The 21,850-nt window shown below is 34.0% G+C and overlaps 4 protein-coding genes across 7 annotated transcripts; 1 reads left to right on the top strand and 3 right to left on the bottom strand.

Moving 5' to 3' along the window:
* Window positions 1-378: 378 nt before the first annotated feature.
* On the bottom strand, window positions 379-3,092 carry LOC105672774 (putative ATP-dependent RNA helicase Dbp80). 2 transcript variants are annotated; one of them, XM_012367931.2, is made up of 8 exons: window positions 2,795-3,092; window positions 2,264-2,499; window positions 2,078-2,170; window positions 1,775-1,992; window positions 1,517-1,694; window positions 1,197-1,434; window positions 950-1,112; window positions 379-776 (listed from the first exon to the last, which is right to left on the bottom strand). In XM_012367931.2, the coding sequence occupies exons 1-8, from the start codon at window positions 2,855-2,857 to the stop codon at window positions 523-525; spliced, it is 1,443 nt and encodes a 480-aa protein (XP_012223354.1). In that variant the 5' UTR covers window positions 2,858-3,092; the 3' UTR covers window positions 379-522. The 2 variants fall into 2 exon arrangements, with proteins under 2 accessions (XP_012223354.1, XP_067217178.1); XM_067361077.1 differs by lacking the exon at window positions 2,795-3,092 and adding an exon at window positions 2,667-2,690.
* Window positions 3,093-3,708: 616 nt separating this feature from the next.
* Window positions 3,709-13,592, bottom strand: LOC105672765 (RNA-binding protein 33-like). Of its 2 annotated transcripts, XM_012367914.2 has the most exons (12): window positions 13,433-13,592; window positions 13,079-13,178; window positions 10,261-10,339; window positions 9,756-10,191; window positions 8,682-9,574; window positions 8,420-8,574; window positions 8,156-8,332; window positions 7,746-8,060; window positions 7,491-7,647; window positions 7,266-7,399; window positions 5,843-6,439; window positions 3,709-4,638 (listed from the first exon to the last, which is right to left on the bottom strand). In XM_012367914.2, exons 1-12 carry the CDS (start codon window positions 13,441-13,443, stop codon window positions 4,462-4,464), a joined length of 3,231 nt encoding a protein of 1,076 aa, XP_012223337.1. In that variant the 5' UTR covers window positions 13,444-13,592; the 3' UTR covers window positions 3,709-4,461. The 2 variants fall into 2 exon arrangements, with proteins under 2 accessions (XP_012223337.1, XP_012223335.1); XM_012367912.2 differs by having other exon boundaries at window positions 9,756-10,339.
* Window positions 13,593-14,557: 965 nt separating this feature from the next.
* Window positions 14,558-21,388, top strand: Tcs4 (Threonyl-carbamoyl synthesis 4). The gene is made up of 7 exons (XM_012367921.2): window positions 14,558-14,935; window positions 15,220-15,478; window positions 15,544-15,672; window positions 15,737-16,093; window positions 16,181-16,375; window positions 19,700-19,797; window positions 21,219-21,388. Exons 1-7 carry the CDS (start codon window positions 14,697-14,699, stop codon window positions 21,274-21,276), a joined length of 1,335 nt encoding a protein of 444 aa, XP_012223344.1. The 5' UTR covers window positions 14,558-14,696; the 3' UTR covers window positions 21,277-21,388.
* LOC137001883 (GTP-binding protein 10 homolog) lies at window positions 16,377-18,396 on the bottom strand. 2 transcript variants are annotated; one of them, XM_067361080.1, is made up of 5 exons: window positions 18,191-18,396; window positions 17,787-18,090; window positions 17,493-17,711; window positions 17,202-17,288; window positions 16,377-17,123 (listed from the first exon to the last, which is right to left on the bottom strand). In XM_067361080.1, the coding sequence occupies exons 1-5, from the start codon at window positions 18,227-18,229 to the stop codon at window positions 16,681-16,683; spliced, it is 1,092 nt and encodes a 363-aa protein (XP_067217181.1). In that variant the 5' UTR covers window positions 18,230-18,396; the 3' UTR covers window positions 16,377-16,680. The 2 variants fall into 2 exon arrangements, with proteins under 2 accessions (XP_067217181.1, XP_067217180.1); XM_067361079.1 differs by having other exon boundaries at window positions 16,377-17,288; window positions 18,191-18,395.
* Window positions 21,389-21,850: the final 462 nt, after the last annotated feature.

The following is a 21,850-nucleotide window of genomic DNA, read 5'->3' on the forward strand; positions in this document are numbered from 1 at the left end:
TTATCTTTACATTTGTATGAGTATTCCATATTGTGTACAGAAACGCAAAACACCTTTATTTAGTATTTCTAACATTATATGTCGCATTAATTGCTTTATAAGTGTGTCAAACTTCGAAAATATCCCATTTTTTCTTCGGAAAACAAAGATGACAGCAGTTCAACACAAAAAAGAGAAAAAAAAGTTAGTATGTTCTATACGCATGCAGTTAGCACACACACACACATATGCAACATATAAAAATATTTTTCTCCATTCAGTTTTATCTTTATGATATTTCTTGACCGATCAGATTTGTATTTCAATCCAACAAAATGTAGCTGAGAGAGGTAGTGAGAAAGAGGAGTGTAAGAGAGAAAAAAGCGCTTTTCTCTAATATAGCATTGTTGGAAAAGAAACGTTTCATATTCTTTCAAAATACAAAAAAGTCCGCTTTAAAAAATATTACATTAAAGCCTAACTATATTCATAATAAAAGTATACTTATGGTCGCTATATATGTATACATGTATATATATTAACCTAAGCTCCGATTTTCTCAATTTCGTCCGCATCCTCCGCATCAAGATAACGAATTTCTTTACCAAAATGTTTCTCTATGTCTTTACACAATTGCAGTGCATGTGGCGAGTCGATTAAATTAATAGCGATCCCTGCTTTGCCAAATCGTCCTGTTCGCCCGATCCTATGCAAATACGTTTCACAGTCGGCTTGCCGTTTTTGATCCATCGGCAAATCGAAGTTTACCACTATTGTCACTTGCTCGACATCGATGCCTATCGAATATTGTAAAATACATTATAAATTGCACCGTCCACAGTACTTTAATAGATTAGTTTGTAAATTATCTCCATACGCTACATGTTATATTTTTTTATTCATTTCTGATTTCATTATATATTGCACTCTTCATATTTATCTCTAATTATATATTGCACATCATATTTACCTCTAGCTAAGACATTCGTAGTGATAAGGACTTTCTCAAGTCCTGCTCTAAATCTATCTAGCACGGAAATCCTTTGTTCCACTGTTAAATCACCAGACAATATTGCCACTGCATGTCCATCTTTTGTCATTTTTTCAGCTAACCAGCTGGCGGTTTTTTTCGTCTGAAAAAAATATAATACATTATATTGTACTTTGTCATAAGAGTTGCTTTTTAAGATTTAATGAAAATGATATAAAATTCTTACATGACAGAAAATAATTGCTTGCCCAATAGTGATTACACCATAGATGTTGGTGATGGCAGCATACTTTTCTTCTGAATTTTTGCATTGGATGTAGTACTGTTTGATATTGTCTAAACTCTCTTCTTCTCTTAACAGCCGTATTACTAACGGATTGCTGACTATAATCTCTGCAAACTCCATTACTTCTCGTTCGTACGTCGCAGAGAAGAACATCATTTGACACGTACGTGGAAGTAATCTATATAAAATGAACATAAGTAACGGTTATACGGGAAACGTGTTATTAAATTTATAACGTTTGAGTATCTCCGAGAAATTACTTGTGAATACGAATACACTGATCTTGATGACCCTGCGTAGCAATCATAACGTCAGCCTCATCCAACACAAATACCGATATTTTGTTCAGATCGAAGAACTTAAACTTTTGTCCCCAATCCAGCACTTTGCCTGGAGTTCCTATAATGATGTGCTCAGTGATTTTTGATCCACGGGTTACTAAAACAATTAAAACATTAATCATAAGAATTCCATCATAATACATAATTCAAATTGCATAAGAAAATGTGATATATTACTTTCTTCTCCCCTGACGGCATATTTTATTTTTATTTGAGAACAGAAGCGTGACATTTTTGCTGCTACTTCGCCAGTTTGGATTGCAAGTTCATAAGTTGGCGATAGACAAAGAACTTGTGGATAATTTTCAGTAGGATCTACTCGACTCAACATGGCAAGTACAAACGCAGCTGTTTTGCCAGTACCAGATTGAGATTGCGCTATCATATTCTGTGGTCTAAAAAAATTTTCACAATAGTTTAAGACGGTTTGCATGTTAGTAAAAAAGAATATAGTAAGATAAAACTATTAGTGTTGCTTACGGATCAGCAAGTAAGGTGGGTAAAGCGGTTTCTTGAATTCTTGAAGGAGCATTAAATCCCATAGCATAGACACCTTTGAGTAATTCAGGCTTACTATAAGCAGTTAAAAAAACCATGTTACTTCAATTTGAATACACCCCCCCCCCCCACACAAAATTATGAAATATACAATTAAAAATTATTTACAGATGAAGTGCATCAAATGTTTTGACACTGTGTAATGGAGAATTAGGGTTATTTCTTTGAATGTCTATAGCTTTTGTTGTTTCCACTAATCCCTTTCTTATAATTTTTTGTAGAAGCGATTGTTCTGCTGGTGAAATCTGTTCTTCAGAAGTATCATCCTCGCTCTTTGAATCTCCATCTTTCACAGGAGCAGGAATGGATGTCGAATTTGATTTGTCCAAATTCAGATTTGTTACCTGCAACGAATAATATATATAATTAATAAACCATTTAAACTCAGTCCGATATAACAGTTTAAACTAATAAATATATTTTTCGGACGAAAACAAAACATAAAGTATATAGGAAGAACAGGTTAATTGTACAAAGGTTATATATAAAACATAATTTAAAAAAAACCAACATATGCCATGGATTGGAGTACATCTCAAAAGTTACGAAACAAACATTTTCTGCTGCATTGAATAAGCATCACAACGTCAAAAGAGTCACGTTTATGCCGGTAATTCCGACAAAAATCCCGATATATACCTTTGACGCCAATTTGTCCTGTTCGTCGGCATATTGTCCCCAGTCAACCTTAGTTGAAGCCATAACCGTCGGTTATTCCGTTGGAATTAGAAGAAAGAGATGTCTCAACTTTAGTAATTCTTAATTTAAAACTCGTAAATCAAATCTGTTATTGGCGATCGATTGAGATTTGCCCGTAAGCACCCGTACGTGCCGCCAAACAGAAACACTTGTCAATTTGTTTGATCGCTACTGAAGTTGCTCTCGAAATATGAGTTCTGTTGGTAACGCACAAAACTGTATGCGATTGCGAAGCGATTGTGAAGGATTGGCAAAAATGAGTAAAGGCGAGTTTTCATGATACACAGAGAAATGTGTACTTTTTTCTTCCTTCTTCAGAGGCAAGTTCGATTCATTTTATGCTCCATGTTATTTTATACTTTATGGCCTACACAGAGATTCATGAGTTTTTTGGAATGTCAAAAATTTAAAAACTACATGACTTAAATGCGTTGAGCATTAGCAGTTTATTCAAATTTACAATTTCTTATATATGAATAATTTCCTTTGTAGAAATATTATTATTTATTGCTATTTTTCTATTATAAATAATAAGCAATTTTTATTTTTGTAGAATATTGTCGATAAAAATGCTTGATGAATGTAAATATTCCATTGCAAAAACAAGCATAGGAATAAAATTGGGAAGTAGTTTTTAAAAATATCAATTTATTATAAATATTAAATATATTTTCAGTAATAATTTTTAACGATATTTTTTTAACAATTCTATTTTTGGAACATATTGAAAGACAAAAAAAAACAATGTGTATATTTTATTTTACGATATTGTACGATGTTGTACACAAATGTAGGGAAATATAGATAATTGACAATGAGATAGTTTGATTGGATAAGGAAAAGTAAATAGACAATTTGTATCTGCCAAAAATTTCATTAACTGAATATGACAAGCGCTATATGTAATGAAATTGATATTTCAAGTGAATTTTATATTATTGTTTATATATATATATATATACAAATTCATCATATATCTTACCTAAATCATACATCATGAGGTATTAGAATTTTTCATATAATGGAGCATTTTCTTATTTAAATATATATTTTTATTCTACATATATAAAGTTCGATATATTCTTTGCCATATGCAATTAATAGAGCGGCTTTATTTCCTTTTGAAAAACACTGTCTACACTGTTCTTGCAGGAAATATTCTTGTTATATCGTTATGATAATCTTTATATACTCATTTTTGTCTTCTATGTCCGTGTATTGTTGAGTTACTTTATTTTTTCATATGCACATATCATCATACATTATTTTATACGAAATATACAATTTCTCATCATATATACAAATGAAGTCGATCGTATCCGGTTGCGAAGTTTTTAAGATTTATCATTTATATTGTTCTGCACTGGAAACCAAATCGTTCAAAATTTACAAATTTGTGAGGTGTAATATATATTTTGCAGAATATATGTATAACATATAGTTAATAAGTGTTTTATCTTTTAAAGATTTTTATATATATAATAAACAAGACTTTACACTTTAAACAAATCTAATGAACTTGAATCATTGAAATGAAAAGTGCCTTTTGAGAACTGGTTTACATCAAATTAACGTTACAGATATATTGAAAATATTTCGATTTTCCTTTAGGATTTCTTTGTGACCGCCGTTACCATTTTATTGCCGGATGTGCTTTGTGGCACAAGACGAACGGTTATCAGCGATAGATCGAGCATTTTACGCTGGTATTTCTTGTGAAACACCATGGCAGCGGATTGTGTCTTAAACACAATGGTCGCATTACCCTCGCCCATATGTATGCTCTATAACACGAAGAATAGAAAGGACACTGTTATTAAATTGTCGAGTATATCGTTTATTTAAAATAGATATAAATCTAGATAGAAGAAATAAAAAAATGTAATAACTTGGTGATAAACATAAGGAATCTTTGATGTGTGTGTCTGCATTACATACAATTTACATCAGGGCGAAATAAAATAAGAAATCAATAAAACGGTAACTAAGTTATTTTAACAAGCCTTGTAGAATTTGTGACCAACTTTTATTACAAAAATTGTCTCAAATTCGCATTTCCAACACAAAAAATTTACATATCACTAATCTTCTAAATATTCTAATTGTATATTCTCTCAACAAAAAGAAAAGGAAAAAAATCAACAAAAATACATTGAAAAATTATATAAATGAACACACACGCACACACACAAACACGCACGCACACACACCAATTTTGATATCAAATGCTACATGTTCGAATACTGTAATATAATGACATAACACTTTATGAATCGATATTACTTAATCTATATATAAAAACATATTTTTGTCAATGTTATATGTGTTACGAATGTAATAACCTCAGATCAATTTTTAAATTAAAAGTTTTAAGTACAAGTCATTTTATTATATGCATTATAGCGTGCATAGTCATGCATGTGTATTCAAATTAAACAAATTGTAAATCGAATTGTAAAATCGATGATCTTAATATTTAGTAACTGAATGAAACTAAAACAAATGTATTATATTATGCAAAAACATGTGTGTCATAAATTATATGTATTATATATACCTTATTTCTAATTATACTTTGGAATATAGCTTTGGGATCTTACAGCCATTTAACACACACACACAATAACAGAATTAATAATTAGAGTAATCGATCAAATATAATATACATTGAATAGCAGTTTTTGATACTTTGCTGCAATTTTTTGTAGTTACAAATTTCCGCAAAGAAATGATCTACATTTGATACGTATGCATGTTTGTTCAAATAGAATGCAGCTCTTATAAAGAGAAATACATATAAAAAAATACATGCAAAAAATAAATCACTGCACTATGAAATCTGTAAACTTAAATACTTTGTATAAGGAAAGTATAAAATGTGTGTAATAAAAGTAAAAGCGAAAGTAAAAGGAGAGAGAAAGAGAGCGAGAAGATTAATGAAAAAGCGTGTGTGTCACATGAAACGCATTTTCACGTAAATATAGTCACCTCGATCGTTCCGATGGCTTGACACATACGTCTGATTTGCGCCTCAGACGTACTCGCGGCCAAATTCTCTAATCTGACCGTATTCGTCTTTATCTCAGGCAACCTTTTGCCTTGAAGGGGGGATTTTTGCAGTACGATTCGCTGTGGATTTTGTTGCGCGCTTACAATTTTCTGAATCGTCACAGCATCGTTGATCACGGTCTTCTGCAGGCCACCCGATGCTTTGTGAGTTACTATTCTCTGACTGACAGTCCCAATTTTCGATCCAACTGTCACAGGCTTTTGTAACGCAGTACTTTGATTTTGTACAATCTTTTGAGTTTGTACAACTTGCGTTGGATTGGACACTTTATGCTGCAATCCTTGATGTTTTTGCAAATTAGAAACAGTTTTCTGTATCGTAGTAGCAATTTTTTGAAGAGGTGGCTTTTGTATTACCACTCTTCTCACAGATTGTTGTATGACTTGTCGCGAATCACCAGTTTGATTTACATATCCAGCGTTATCTTTCGAAGCAGCTGTGTCTGACAAATCGTTGGTCTGTATAGTTGGTATTGTTCTGACAATACGCACACTATGCGTCTGTCTGTCTGCGACCTGCAACAAAAAAGCATGTCATTTTAGAGAAAAATTTATTATGCAGAACATGATTGTAAAATTAGTTATTTTATCGAAATAGCAATAACATAAAGCAAATACATCACAATACATCTCATAGACGGTCTAATTTTTAAATGAAAAATTTTGAATTTTAAAGTTTGTCGAGACATGTTTCAGTCTTGGAGAAAATAAAAAGAAACAAAATTTATTGGAAAAGTACATTTTATTTAAACATAAAGAGAGAATGTACAATAACTTTTAATTGTACGCGTATATGAAATTAAGTAATATTTCATGTAAAAATATGTATATGTATAGTTATAACTAGTTGTAAATGTTAAAAAAAAATGGTATTTTTCTTTTCTAACAATAATTAACAAACATGCAGCACAACTGCAATTATAAAAAGAGGATTTGAATGGACTAGCCAATATTTCTGTTTTGAATTTTAACATACACACACGCACACGCACACGCACACGCACACGCGCATACACACACACACACACACACACACGCGCGCGCGCGCGCGCGCGCGCACATTTATACAATATTTTGTAAACTGATCAATAAGCACATTGCAAAATGCATTAAAAAATACTATCACTGTAAACATATATATCACACACACATATATATATATTCTTTTTATTCGTATTTGATTCGTAATAACTAATGCTAAAATAAGTCTAAAAAATGCGTCGTAAAATATCTCAAATGTTATAAGCAAAAATATATATATCGTGTGCACAATTGATATTACATCTAGTCGAAATTAATCAAAACTGAAGAATATCACATAATGATACATTTAATGTTGTACCTCTGTGCTCTGTGTATTGACAGGACGACCGCGTCCTTTAGCAACACCTGGGCGAGCTTTAACAGCGATGTTATCCTTCACAATTCCTATTAGCGCTGACACAGGCTTCGTTTCTTGTTGCGTGTTTTCATTCGCTGAACAATTCCAGTCATATCGTTGTATAATCAACACCAAAGAAAAAAAATACCCGTATCATAATTATGTAGAGATAATAATTCAATTTACCTGCTGCATTCGAATCGACATTCGCATTTTCATTTTGTTTTTCCATTGCGGCCATCTTACGTCTGTTCTCCTTTTCACGTAATATTTTTTCCCGAAGACGCTTTTGTTCTTCCATTTTCTTGCGGTACTCTTGCATCTCCGGATCGTTATCTTCATCCTAAAATAGTATTATATAGTTTTGCGACATACACTTGGATTATGTTGCATCACAAAGGTAAGTCTTGAGAATGAAAATGGGAAAATGAGAAAACTCACTTTTTTCTCGGCAGCTGGTTCACTTGCCGTATCCATCTTTCGTACTTCTTGAAGATTTCTGTTATTAGGCGGTTTACTGCGCTTTGAATTTACTTCCCACGATTCTTTATCCGAGGATTCGGAAATTCTTTTTTGCGCTGCCTTATTCACTCCACGAGGCGCAGCGTTCGTCGATCGAAATTTCTGAGTATGATTCTGATCATAGGAATCGTTGCGATATGCACTAGGAGGCGTTCTACTTCTCTGCACATGATCATTCCTTGTTCGTAACGGCAAATCTCTTTCTCGATAATTTTGCTGAGATCCTCTGTGCTCCTAATTAGAAAAAGAAAAAAAAAAGAGAGGCGATTGAACATCTAAAGTAGATAAAATAATACACAATTATCAAACTTTCGTATTGTAACATTTACTTCTTGATAATTATCTCTTTGATCCCACTGGCTGTCTGATTTATACTTATTGCTATCATTGTAGTTACCCTCCCGGGAATAATTGTTATCAGAGGGATAATGTTTACTCGGGCTCGCATTCTGAGATTTCTGTGGTCTATTTTCCTGCCACACATCAGAAAAGTACGCGTATGGATCCTGCAATGAGATGATTTTAATGATACACAATCTACTCATTCAGTATATCTATTGTATCGTATCTACTATTATGTATCATTTATTTACATCGCTCTTATTCTGTTGGTAGTTTTGCTGATACTGCGACGGACCTTGCTGGGGCTGATTATAGGGTCCTTGATTCTGATACGACGTGGATTGTGGAAACTGCCCGCTGTGAGAAACTTGCGGTTGGGCTTGATTAGAATCCCAAACAAGCCGAGCTGCGTGCGATCATGATTTAGAAAAAACATTAGCAAAAGTACCGATCCAGTATATATCCACAATCAATGCAAATCAATACGCTGATAAAGATTAAAATAAAACTCACCATCATTTGCAGGTTGAACGGTGCCTCTAAAGTGAGGATTGATTAGAATCTTGTGGCCTGGAGGTAAGGACACACTGTGTGACACATTAGATGCCGACTGTTGCGGTACCGGTTGTACCGTATTATTAAATGGACTGTTGGATACTTGATCGGGATGATAACCGCCGCCTCTCGCGTCGTACGCGTTCCGGTTTTCAAAATGCGGCTCTTGGAACGGCGGCAATCTGTTTTCGAAGGGCGGCTGACTAGGCATTTGCATGTTTGGCGGCAAATTTTGCATGGGCGGACCTTGGGAGGATGGCAGCGGTTGCTGCTGACGCGGAAATCCTTGCATAGGCATCGGCAAGTTTCCTCCTGGCAGCATCATATTTGGCGGATTTCCAGGCAGCATGTTCGGATTACCGAGGAGCGATCCTGCTCCCGGATTTCCTTGCAATAGAGGGCCCTGATTACCCTGCATCGGCCGGCTCTCCTGCATAATACTGCCTGTATTTTGAAACGGCGGTTGCATTGGCGGGTGATAGGGTGGCTGATGGGGTGGACAATTGAAATTCGGTCCTTGCATGGATCCTCCCGCCACCAAGGGACCTCTAGGTCCGTATTCGGACGCTCTCGAGCTGACCGGACGCAACTGTGGAGGGCCCTGGAATTGTCCGGGATTGAATTGCGGTCTATTCTCTGTAAATTGCGTCGGCGGCCCTTGCATCGGACCGTTCGGGCCAAAGGGCTGTTGAAAGGACTGTTGTGGATTAGTTTGTTGGTACATTATCTGCTGATTTTGTAAGTTACTTGGCATGCCCAGGAGACACGGAGGTCTGGTCTCTATTAGTGGCGGTCTATACGCAGGTGGCTGATTATCAAAACCACTACCCGGCCGTATCGCACCAACAAACCTGAAAAGTGTTTTGTATGAAGAAAGGTAAATAGCATCAAAGCAGCGTGTAGATGTGAGAGTGTGACGCTGCTTTATTTTTGTTTACTTTATAATTATAAAACTATTGTTAATCCTCACTCTCTCTCTCTCTCATTAATTGCCTCAAATGGCACAAGCTTTCTTATCAAAATATATATTACCTTGGATTAAAGTTTCCGGTATTTTGTACATTGAATCTTCCTCCTCTGCTTCCTCTTGCACCGCGACTTCTTCCTCTTCCTCTGAACGGCGCTCTGGATGGTTCCGATGTGACTACATTCTCTAATGTGTCCGGGATGTCATTGTTCATCTTTGGAGAAATGATTGTACGCTCGTTTTGAAATCTGTTTCGTCTCTCCCTCTCCTCCTCGCAGTCGTCGTCTTCTGCTCCTTGCCCGTTGCCGATGTAAATATTTTTTTGTACGTTTCTTTGCAGTTTCTCGCGCAAATCGCCTTTGCCAATGTTATTGCAAACATTAACGCTATTAGACTCTGAATTCCTGTCGGACTGACATGCCTCATGTTCGTTCGCGTACTCGGCATTCTCATCTTGTTCGTAATACGACGACGTAGGCTGTACCCCCGGATGTTCTCCATCTTTATAGAAATCGTTATCACTACGTTTATCAGTATTGCCTCTACTAAACTCTATATTTTCGTCTTCACCATCTAAGTCGTCGAGCGCGTCCGTGACTCCTAAGTCCAGTACATCATCTGTTTCCTCTTCTCCCTTATAGCTATTCTGCTGCTCGGGGAATCAAATTGCCAGATATTTGTAATGCACATATTTATCCGTAATGTAGATATAATTTATATACTATCAACTAACGTATTTCTAAGGAGTGAGTGAATGAATGGATGAATAAACGAGTGAATGAATGAATGAATAAATGAATGAATGAGTGACCAAGTATATATGTTTCTCCCCCCCCCTCTCTCTCTCTCTCTCTCTCTCTCTCTCTCTCTCTCTCTCTCTCTGTACCCGTTTGTGAATAGAATATTCTCCACTTCAAGTGTTAAGACTAAATGCTTATCAATATATATATTTGCACAGTATCGAGTCCATATTCCGTAGTATGTATATGATCCTTTCAGCACACGAGAAATGTAGCTTTTAAAGAGATTTGTCTTTTTAAACATTTCTTCTGCACCTGCTATCAATTATTAACGTATTGAAAAAACATGCTCCTATGTCCAACAATCTAATAATAATGTAACATAATCTTACAAGTAGATGTGATTGATTGCGACAAATCAGAGTACATTGTCGCAGGAAAATGCCGTAATGTGTAATAAATAATACTATAATACTACAATATTCGGTATATGATTTATACGTAACATTATTTGTATATATAATAAAATTTTGTTCTTCTTCGTAATTGAAAACTTGTACATTTTCAAACTTTCAGTATAGTGATACAAGATATAATTCAGTCCAAGTCAGTATACGCATATACAATTACAATCGAATTTACAAGTACAATTTGATAAAATTAGTTAAAATTAGTATCTGAACGCATACAAAATTTGTAATATATATTTAAATTAAACACTTTGAAATATAATACAAATTGTAGTAAAAATTAATTTCTATTATTGTAGTAATTTAAAAAAGCATAGATTATAGAATTAATATGCAATTTTGATCATTAAGTGGAAAAATTCAAGTTATTGTAAGATCAGTGAGAATATATCTCATTGCATCAATATAACTGAATTATTTCTTACAACATTTGATTGTTAGATGCATTGAGAAAACTTAACACTAGAAATTACGACGTACAATTTCGCGAGGGGTTTTCACAATCATTGTTGAAATTACATTGTTGAAAATCAAGATAACAATGTCCATAAGATACATTGAAATGGCATAATAAGAGAACTTACTTCATGAGAAAGTATTTGCTTTATATGTACATTTACACTTTTCAAATATATGTATATCTGTATGTGTTTCTCTTATCACTTTTAAAAGGCACTCCACAAAATTGATCGTATATTTTTTACTTGAAAATAATAATAATTTATTATCATAAAGTACTAACACTGTAAAAATAAGAAAAACATTTGGTAATAGATAACCTCTCATATTATAATAATACAGTTACATTATTAACACATTAAATTATCAAGTAATCAAGTTCTTTCATAATATAATGATAAATTATTTATACATTGACAATTAATAGATTATTAAATTATGCACATAGAGCACATAAATTTCACCAATCTATTGCCATTAGAATGAACTTGTGAACATTGCAGATTTGCCATCTTATTATTGGTATTAATGACATATCGCTTAGTAATAATGAAATCTCAATTTACAAAAGTTACAATCGCAGTTATACAGCAGGGTGAAAATACACATAGCATTGATATCATCAAGTATTGTGAAAAATATTGCAAGGCAAATACAAATATCTCATATTAAATATATTATTAAATTATCAAAAACAAATTTATTATTATTATCATAAAATAAAACAAAGCTCACTAATATTCATAATTATTTTATGTTTAATACATAAGTAGTCGTTATTTATTTAGATTTTATTGTTGCTTTTTCTTCCTTCCATTAACTTGTCTGATATTTTCAGCAGCTACCTGTACTTTTTCAACCTGTATAATTTTATATTTGTCCATTAAAACAAATGACATGCCAAGTGCACATTTTTCACATTGCAATGACAATTTTCATAAACATTTGCATTAAAACAAAAATGTATATGATAATTCGTTATACAATTTTAGTTTGATTATTTTTGTATATTTCTCCATGTATATTATATAAAACATGTGTATTTCTACGTTCAAAATGCCTATTCATAATTAAAGTATTGTAAAGTATCTAATCGTGTGAAATATTATATAAATACATCTTTGTTAGCACTTAATCTATGTAATAATTATATCACGCATATATTTGAAGCTTAAGAAGTTGAAGAATACATAGCTTAGGTATTTCTCTTCTTAGTATAACCAACAACAAGTTTCCTACTTTCATTAATATTGCACTTGTGTTGCAATATCAATTCTTTCAATTCGCATCTAAAATATTTTTTGTGGTAATATAATAAATGTATATAGACATCAATATCCGATAGTCAATCCGCTGTCCAGAAATTTCAGAGTATATAAGTAACATCAAGTACAACTTTTTTATGTCTAGTAAAATTATCGTACATCAAAATATTTATGTAAAATGATATTATCGTTGCCTTTAACTCACTTAATTGCTTCACTTTGAGATAGTCCTATTCTTATAATTAACGTTAAATAATTGCAAAAAAAAACCATCTTTAATATTAAATAATTAAAAACTAGGTCAACAGAAGTCAAATAGACATAAGACAAAATCTAAGAATGAAATAATTTTGAGATTAAAGTATCATTATACCAAAGCATGATTCAAATAACTGAATGCATCAGGTGTAAAATTTCATCCAATTGAAAAATAATGGGCAAACAATATGCTCACCCTCTCTAGTTCATAGTCATCTGCTAGGAGAGCTTCTTCCTCATCATTACCCAGATCATATTCCTCGTCTCCAAGATCTTCGTCCAGCAAGGTATCGTCACTGCAAGAGATCAATGAGAAAAGACTCTTATAAACTATTGATAGGAACCTGAATGAGCAGTTGATGTAGACCAGATGCCCGTTTCAAGTCGCAACATCTGCATCATTGGTAGTAAGCGTTCTAACCTGTTTACTTCAAGTGATTTTGTGACTAAAGCAATCGCTTACTTACGGGAATCTCAATGGAAAATTATGCAAGTGGAAATACGAAAGTGATTGTATTTTTTCTCTGGAGCAAGAAATAAAAACACTTACTGTTCCGACATGGTACGTTTTCAGTTTTTAATGATCTTGTAGTAGGCGAAAAAGACGATGATTCGTGATGGCTGGCGACACAATCACATCGGAGGTTTATTGATAATTAGGGGGATACACACACACACACACACACACACACACACGCGCGCGCGCGCGCGCGCGCGCAAGGGGATAAAGGATTCACTACGTGGCGCTCTCTAGTTGCGCAATGCGCATCACTAATATCATCGACTATACAGATAATACTAAGGGCGGTATTCATAGTCCGTTCTTATATTCAAGATCGTCTTAAGAACGAACTTATATTCGCTCTCTTCGTCACACATAGATTGTGTCTGACGAAGAGAGCGAATATAAGTTCGTGCTTAAGACGATCTTAAATATGGCCGGTATTCATAGTCCGTTCTTATATTCAAGATCGTCTTAAGCACGAACTTATATTCGCTCTCTTCGTCAGACACAATCTATGTTTGACGAAGAGAGCGAATATAAGTCCGTGCTTAAGACGATTTTGAATATAAGAAGGGACTATGAATACCGCCCTATAAGAACGGATTATGAATACCGGCCAGAGAAGAAATCGACTAATCAACTACTTCATCTATGCTATATCGCTGCATCTTATGGAAGATTTAGGCTGTATCTCCATGGAGAAAGAAATAACGGAACGGAACAGTAACAGAACAGTGATTAAAAAGAGATATATTTATCATATCTCTTTTCTTCTACTGTTCTGTTAGGCCGGATCTACAATAGGTGTAGTAAGCTTTAAGCCATAAAATATTGACCAATCATAGTCAATTATTCTTTACACATTCGTCTGTGAATGGACAATTTCTTACGGCCTAAAGCTTATTACACCTATTGTAGATCCGGTCTTACTGTTCCGTTCCGCTATTTCTTTCTCCATGGGGATACAGCTTTAGGGTGCCGTCACATAGGCCGGTATTCATAGTCCGTTCTTATGGCCGGAGCACAGACTTTTGCATAAAGCATAACGCATAAGCATAAGGAAATTGATTGGTCCATTTCCTTATGCATTTGCTTATGCTTATATATAGACCAATCAATTTCCTTATGCTTATGCGTTATGCTTTATGTAAAAGCTTGTGCTCTCGGCTTAACCGTTTGTTCAATCAATTATGAGGTTAGGTTAGGTCTTTTCATTCGTATTTATCATTCTATAAATGTGTTTAATTTCTATGATTTCTATGATTATGTATTTGTTAATCTATATAACAGTTTGTTTTTCTAATATGTAATGGCTAAATGTGCGCACTCTTTGTACAAAACGTCATTAAGGTTTTGTCAATTAAAACGGTTCAAATTTCTATATGCATCTAGTCTGACATTAAATGTAGTGCGAAAGTTTGCGGACGACAAGCCAGCAATTATTTTAGGAATCGAAACGAGTTGTGACGACACAGGATGTGGAATAATAAATACTACAGGAAAAATATTAGGCGAAGCATTAAACTCTCAGCATCTCACTCATTTAAAGTAATTGCGATTGTTGCTATATTTATATTACTGCGTATATTTTGAGTTTATTAATCAACATAAACTTGATATATGAATTTAGTTTACAATTAAACGCAACATTTTTTTTATTAAACAAGATTTTTCCTATTTATTGATCAAAATATAAACTTGGCTCTATATGTTATTGAAAAGATTTACACAAAAATTTAGATTTTATTTGCATTATTTTTAACGTGACTTGTGCCACCTATTTTAAAAGTATTGACAATTTGTTTGCAATTTGTATTTCTATTTATTTTTAGACATGGCGGCATAATTCCTACAATTGCTCATGAAATGCACAGGCAGCATATTACTGAAGTCTGTGAGGATGCGTTGAGATCAGCGCATTTAAGGTTAAGAGATATAGATGTTATTGCAACCACAATTAAACCAGGTCTTCCCTTGTCACTTGCCATTGGAAATACCTTTGGCAAGTATCTCTCTAGAATTGGCAATAAACCATATATACCGATACATCATATGGAAGCTCATGCATTAACTGTACGAATGGTCCGAAAAGTATGTTGGAACAATTTATATATGACACATGTATGTAACACAAATTATTAATATATATTTTATAGGTAGACTTTCCCTATCTCGTTTTGTTAGTATCAGGCGGCCACAGTTTATTGGCTATTGTTGAAGATGTGGATAAATTTTATATGCTAGGTACTACGACAGATAATGCACCTGGAGAAGTTCTAGATAAGGTACACTTGCAAATTGTTATTTATATATAATGTGTCAAAAATTTATAAACAATAACGATTGTAGCTTGCTCGCAGACTCAAACTTGCAAATATACCAGAGTTTTCACATATGAGTGGTGGGCAAGCAATAGAGAACGCAGCGAGGAAGGCGACTAATCCGACTAAATTCACTTATGAAGCAATCTTGACAAGAAGGAGAGACTGCCAATTTAGTTTTGCGGGTTTACGAAGCAAAAGTTTAAAATACATTAACAAACAAGAAAAAGAACTGAATATTGACGGCAGTACGATAATTCCAGATGTGTATAATCTCTGCGCAGCGGTGCAAACGTGTCTTGTAAAGCACATTTGTCTTAGAACACAGAGAGCAATAGAATTTATTGATAAGTTGAATTTGATATCACGTGAAAAGCGAACTCTGGTATTAATATTTTCAGTTTTATTTCTGATTTTAAAATTTTTATTAATTTCCAAATTTTTTGTTTTACATATTTATTTCTCAATACAGGTAATATCTGGTGGAGTAGCGTGCAACAACGCTTTAGCAAAAGCATTAGAAATTGTTTGTACAGAAAGAGGCTTTACATTCGTTAGAACCCCGCCTGAATTGTGCAACGACAATGGCGTAATGATAGCATGGAACGGTGCGGAGAAATGGATGGCGAATAAAGGAGTTATCCGATGCAAGGACGAAATCGAAATGGTAACTGTTGAGAAAAAAGCATCATTTGGGGAAAGTTGGATCGAAAGAGTAAAAGAGGCGAACATAAAATGTAAATTAGTAACATTAAAGGGGTTTTGATTGAACGTCAATTTTTCCATCTTAATCTTTTATGTAGGTTTTTATGTTTTAATGAATAATTAACAAACAGACTTATTGCAAAATGTCGCAATTAGAAATTTTTCCACTTTTAAAAATTTAGATTTTGAGTCGTTGAGGCGTTATTAATTATAAAATAAAATCAACATTTACAGTCCCAAACATTCATTTCCATATGTTAAAAAAATTTATACAACAGTCGGTGTATGCTGTACACTTTGTCGCATTGTCTTTTCCATTAATTGAGAATCCAAGGAATCGCCATAAGTGGCGATATGTTTCCGTTCTTCATATTTATCCAAGATCTTTCGTATCTTCTCTTTTAGCTTTTCTATCTCAGTTTTATTTTTTGAGATTAAAGATACTGACAAAATATCTTCGAAATGTATCACTTGCTTAGGCTGCATTTCCTCCGGACATTTAGTTACATAGTCAGATAACTTGTGCAATGTCGGTTTAATTTCTTTTAGGATATTATCAGCATTATTAGTGTCCATTTTATTGATTATAATCACAGCTGGCATTTTTAATAGGTCTGGATTGTAGAGTTCGATCTCCTTGTTCAGCAAGACCACTGTTTCCAAACAGGACTTGTGCACATACTTTGGTGACAATTGAAAACCCTGTATATCTACAATAAATAAGAGTAGCTTTGTCCTTTCCACATGTTTCAAGAATTTGTGACCCATCCCGATATTCATATGAGCACCTTCGATCAAACCTGGTAAGTCCGCAACAGTAATTTTCCTGTAATCCTTATAGTTTATCACTCCTAGCCTAGGCCTTATAGTGGTGACTGTAACAAAAGTGTAATGTAACAAAGATTTATATTAATGGGTATGTTTTTTTCAAGACTACCATTAAAATCAATGAATTAGATTACATAGTGAACAGTATTACGAATTATAAAAATCAGTATTGAGTATTTTTGTTAAAGGTTTTCTTTTTCAAATCAATACTAAATAGATTCATAAGATAAAATTGCATAAAAAAATCTTACAAGGATAATCAGCAATTTTAGGCTTAGCATTTGAAACTGCTGCTAAGAATGTGCTCTTTCCTGCGTTAGGAAAACCAACTAGCCCAATATCAGCAATTAGTTTTAAATCTAAATTTATTGTCTGAGATTCCCCCTTCAATCCACAGTAGCCTGTTTCTTCACAGCCTCCTGTACCACCTTTGGCTACCAATAGTTTTGAGTCCTCTGTATTTAACTCTCCTAAATTTTTAGTAAAAAATAAACAAAATGATGAATATATTTATATAAACGCAAAGCGTTATAAATTTTGCTCACCCAACAATACTCCATTCTGATTGTACACTAAAACACCACATGGAATGGAAATGATCTTATCATCACCAGGTATACCAATAATTCCCTTTGCTGAACTGTCACCTCCTGAATCTGCTTTGATTCGTTTGCTCTGTAATTTCTTGACAACGTTCTCTAGTGTCAGCCCATCTTTTGCAACCAGGTACACATTACCTCCTGTACCTCCTATTCCTCCATAGCGTGGTAAACCAGCACCGCCTGTTCCACCTCTAACATGAAGGCGCAGCGTGTCGATAAATCTAGTGCGTTGATACTTTCTAGATAGCTGCAATCAAGCAAAAAGTCCCCTTTGTTAGTCAAATATAATGCTTGTCACTTAAATATGCAATAATGTTTTACAATATTTAATTCAACTATGTATCTACCTTTTTGACACAATTTAAAACTTGTGAAAAAAGTACCATTATGTAGATACTGCAGATATTATAGTATGAAATATGTGACTATAAGAACTTTTTTAATATCTCTACACTACAAATATCTACCGATTGATTTTTTTCACGAGAGGTTAAATTTATTGCTGTCGCATTCGAAATTACTTGAGCTGAAAGGATGTCATCTAGCGACAAATGTGTAATAGTTAAAATGTCGCATGCTACCGTTAGATGGCACTGCGACATCAAATAGTGTCGCGAGTAGCCACTAGGTTGCACCTTACCCGTTCGCACGTTACATTGCAGCCATTGCAGATTTGAATGTCTAAAGTAATATCGAACTCGCTGAGATTTTGCATCATCCCGTACGTAACTGTTTGTTGATGTAAAGTTATATCACGTAAACAATAACTCTGTTTGATATACTAGGTGTTCCAACTTGTTCGAGTTGAGTTTGCACGACAAATTCTTCCTTTGAAGACAACTCCTTCGCAATTAATCGAAGATAAAGGGCGTTTTCGCCAATAGAGCTGAAGTCAAACAAAAAGAAAATTCAAGATCTGAAAATATTGATAACAAAATTTCGTTCTTTGTTTTAAGTTTAAAAGTCTTGCATTTTCAAAATATTGATTGAAAATGTTGTTAATTAAGGGATTTAATCTTTAATGTTGATAAGTAAAGTTTGAAATTTTTTTTACTACACACATTAAAGTTAATAACCAAATTTATTATTAACATTTAAATTATAAACTTCTAATATGTTTCTCTCAGACATCCTATATAGATGTACAATGGTTACATTACATTGATTGATCTGAAATAAAACACTGGTGATTAAAGAGAAAATTCACAAGTCTCATGTGTGCAGTTATTGAGGAGACATTAGTTGTATATAGTTTATTATTTACACACATCACGCGCTTCGAAATGAGCCACATAACACTGAAATAGATGCGAAGGAAGTCCACTCACATATGTCGCGGTGTAAATATTTTATTGACGCAATTGTAATGTGTATAAATTGCAATACATTTTATTTATATCGATAATATGAAGTAAGATGCCGTCGTATTTTGAAGATATTACAGAAAAAGAATTGAAAGAGTACATATGAAATTTAAATATAGGAAGAAAATAGGAGAATGTTAAAAGTAATCTGTTATATTGAAAATTGAATTATATATAATAATATATAATATATAATTATATATAATATATATTGATGTTGTAAAATATAATGATTATACAACAATGATGGAAGAAATCAGAGAGATCTCTCTTATCTATAATATCTTAATAAAATAAGTATTTAAGGCAATTTTACTTGTATAATTCAATATACGTCATTGTGTACGATAAAATCATTACAACCAGTTTAGTTAAGATAATTGCAGTCCAACTAATTCTTTTTGTGTTTTTCCAGTTTTATTTCTAAATAAATACGGATATTGTGGACATTGTAGAACATGAACACAGTTGCAAGTCGATTGCATTTTCCAGGAGCCGATCAAACGTGCGATGCATATCCTGAGGTCAAGTGAAATCAATTGCAACGAGTTTCGCAGCGTATCAACAGACGGCGTCATCGAGGTGGCGGGGTAAGAGGGCGTACACACTTCTCTCTTCTCGGCGAAACTCGGAGGCTCGTCTAAACGAAGGCGTGTACGTGAAGCGTTAAAATTAAATCTAGCCAGAGGCCGTCGACTACGTCGTCTGCGACGGCGACGTCGTGGCGAGTCGTCGCGTCCTCTAGCTCAGTCTCAAGAGCACACCCCGGTTGCACGGATGCATTCCGGTCGCCGATTGATCTAGCATCCCTTCTTCGCGACTCCTTTCTCGCGAATCGCTCGTTCTCTTTTCGCTCGACTCGCACCCTTGAGATCTCTCCGTCGATTGTTAAAGGATTTTCCGTGTAACACCAAATTCGCGCAAACTAAAACACCTTTGACTACCTTGTGTTCTTCATCGAGGTAATCTTTTTATTAAAGTATTTATTAAATTCTTATATTAAAGTTCAAGTTTACGATTTTAAATACAATGCAAGGATTACCGTTTCTGTGACATTCCCGTTTATCGTGTTGATTAGGTTCGGTTTATTTGATAGGTTCAGTTTAATCGGTTTAATTTTACCGCGTAAAATTAGCAGGACACTGTAGAATATAAACGCCAATATCACTGTTTGACTAGATTTGCTGATAAGAGAATGCTTGACTACGTAATCATCCAAGTTTACGTACTGTCAATTTTCCGATATCTTTTTGACCAAATTAAAATTTGATTGAGATGTTTATCGAATATTTTTTTTGTAATATTTTTATGTAATTCTATTTATAATCAATCAAATCTATTCAGCTAGAGATAAGAAAACATTCTGATAACGCGATGATACGTAGAAAATGGATCTGGCGAAACAATTTCAGGCCAAGTTTCTCATCGCTTGATCATTCCTGAATGGTCGTAGGCTGAGAAGAAAGAGATACGCGGGTGCGAGGAGTGTGTCATCGGGTTACTAGCCTTGATCATCGGCCAAATAGTTGACAGGGAAAGCGTACCGTTGTCATGCTACTTGTGCTAATTTTGTGTATCACGTACGACGCAAAAAATGATGAAAATTGACAGTAATGGTGAAACCTGGTACAATTATCAGATTGTTGCTCTCTGACAATTGCAATACGTGTGTCCAATCGTACAGTTGAATGTGCGCAACTGACAAATTGTTAACATTATAGCAAATATATCTCAGAGATATAGCTAATTAGAAAAAATGTGTGCACACACTTTTTAAAATTGTATCAATTTAAACTCTTTTTCTCTTTTGAAAAAAAAGCAAGAAAATTTTGAAAGAATAATAAATTTTTATATGAAATTGATAAAAATATATGTATAATTGAATGATGAAAAAATTATTGTATATTCTTGTCTTGTCTCTCGTATTAATTGAATTTTGCATTAGCCAGGAAATCTTAAAAAGCTGGATATATGATGTTTATATTTAATTGCGAAATTGCGGTTCCGACAGATGGAACGAGAAGACGAGGATTTTGGCGAGGGTTATATCGCGGAATCGCACCCGCTGAGACCGACGCATCTCACCGTGCCGCTCGGTGGACGTTCCGATTCGCGTGCACCCAGTATCAGCAGCAGCGTCAGCGACCTCGACGTTCCGATATACACCAGGGAAACCACCGTACCGCTCTCGGCGAGAAAGGTAAGTTCTCATCTTGACGCGTTCATTGAACGAACGAATGAGCAAAGAGTTTGTTGCTTCGCGTAAAGCTAAAAAATACACGTTCCAAGATTAAAACGTTACGTGAATTAAACGATGTACCTAACAAGATTGACATCTCATACGAGGAACAGCTTGACAATGACTTGATTTCATTTAAATTTTGTTGATTTATAAATAGGAATTGAATATTGAATGTCGCTGGAAATTATTATACGTGTACGTCTGTGCTCTGTGAGACAATTGTTTGAATATCAAATGTTTTCTACATTTGTTCCGAAGAGCAAAGATTTGGGGTAATTCTTTCTTAAGCAGATCACAGTATCAGCACTATTTAAGCAAAAGTGAAAAATTGTCATTCATTTCAAAGAGAGTTTTAAAAACATTTCGTTTATTATCGAAAGACATTATCACAGCAAAATTTG

Source organism: Linepithema humile, unplaced genomic scaffold (genome assembly GCF_040581485.1).
Source record: "Linepithema humile isolate Giens D197 unplaced genomic scaffold, Lhum_UNIL_v1.0 unplaced_3, whole genome shotgun sequence".
In the NCBI taxonomy this organism is placed as follows: domain Eukaryota; kingdom Metazoa; phylum Arthropoda; class Insecta; order Hymenoptera; family Formicidae; genus Linepithema; species Linepithema humile.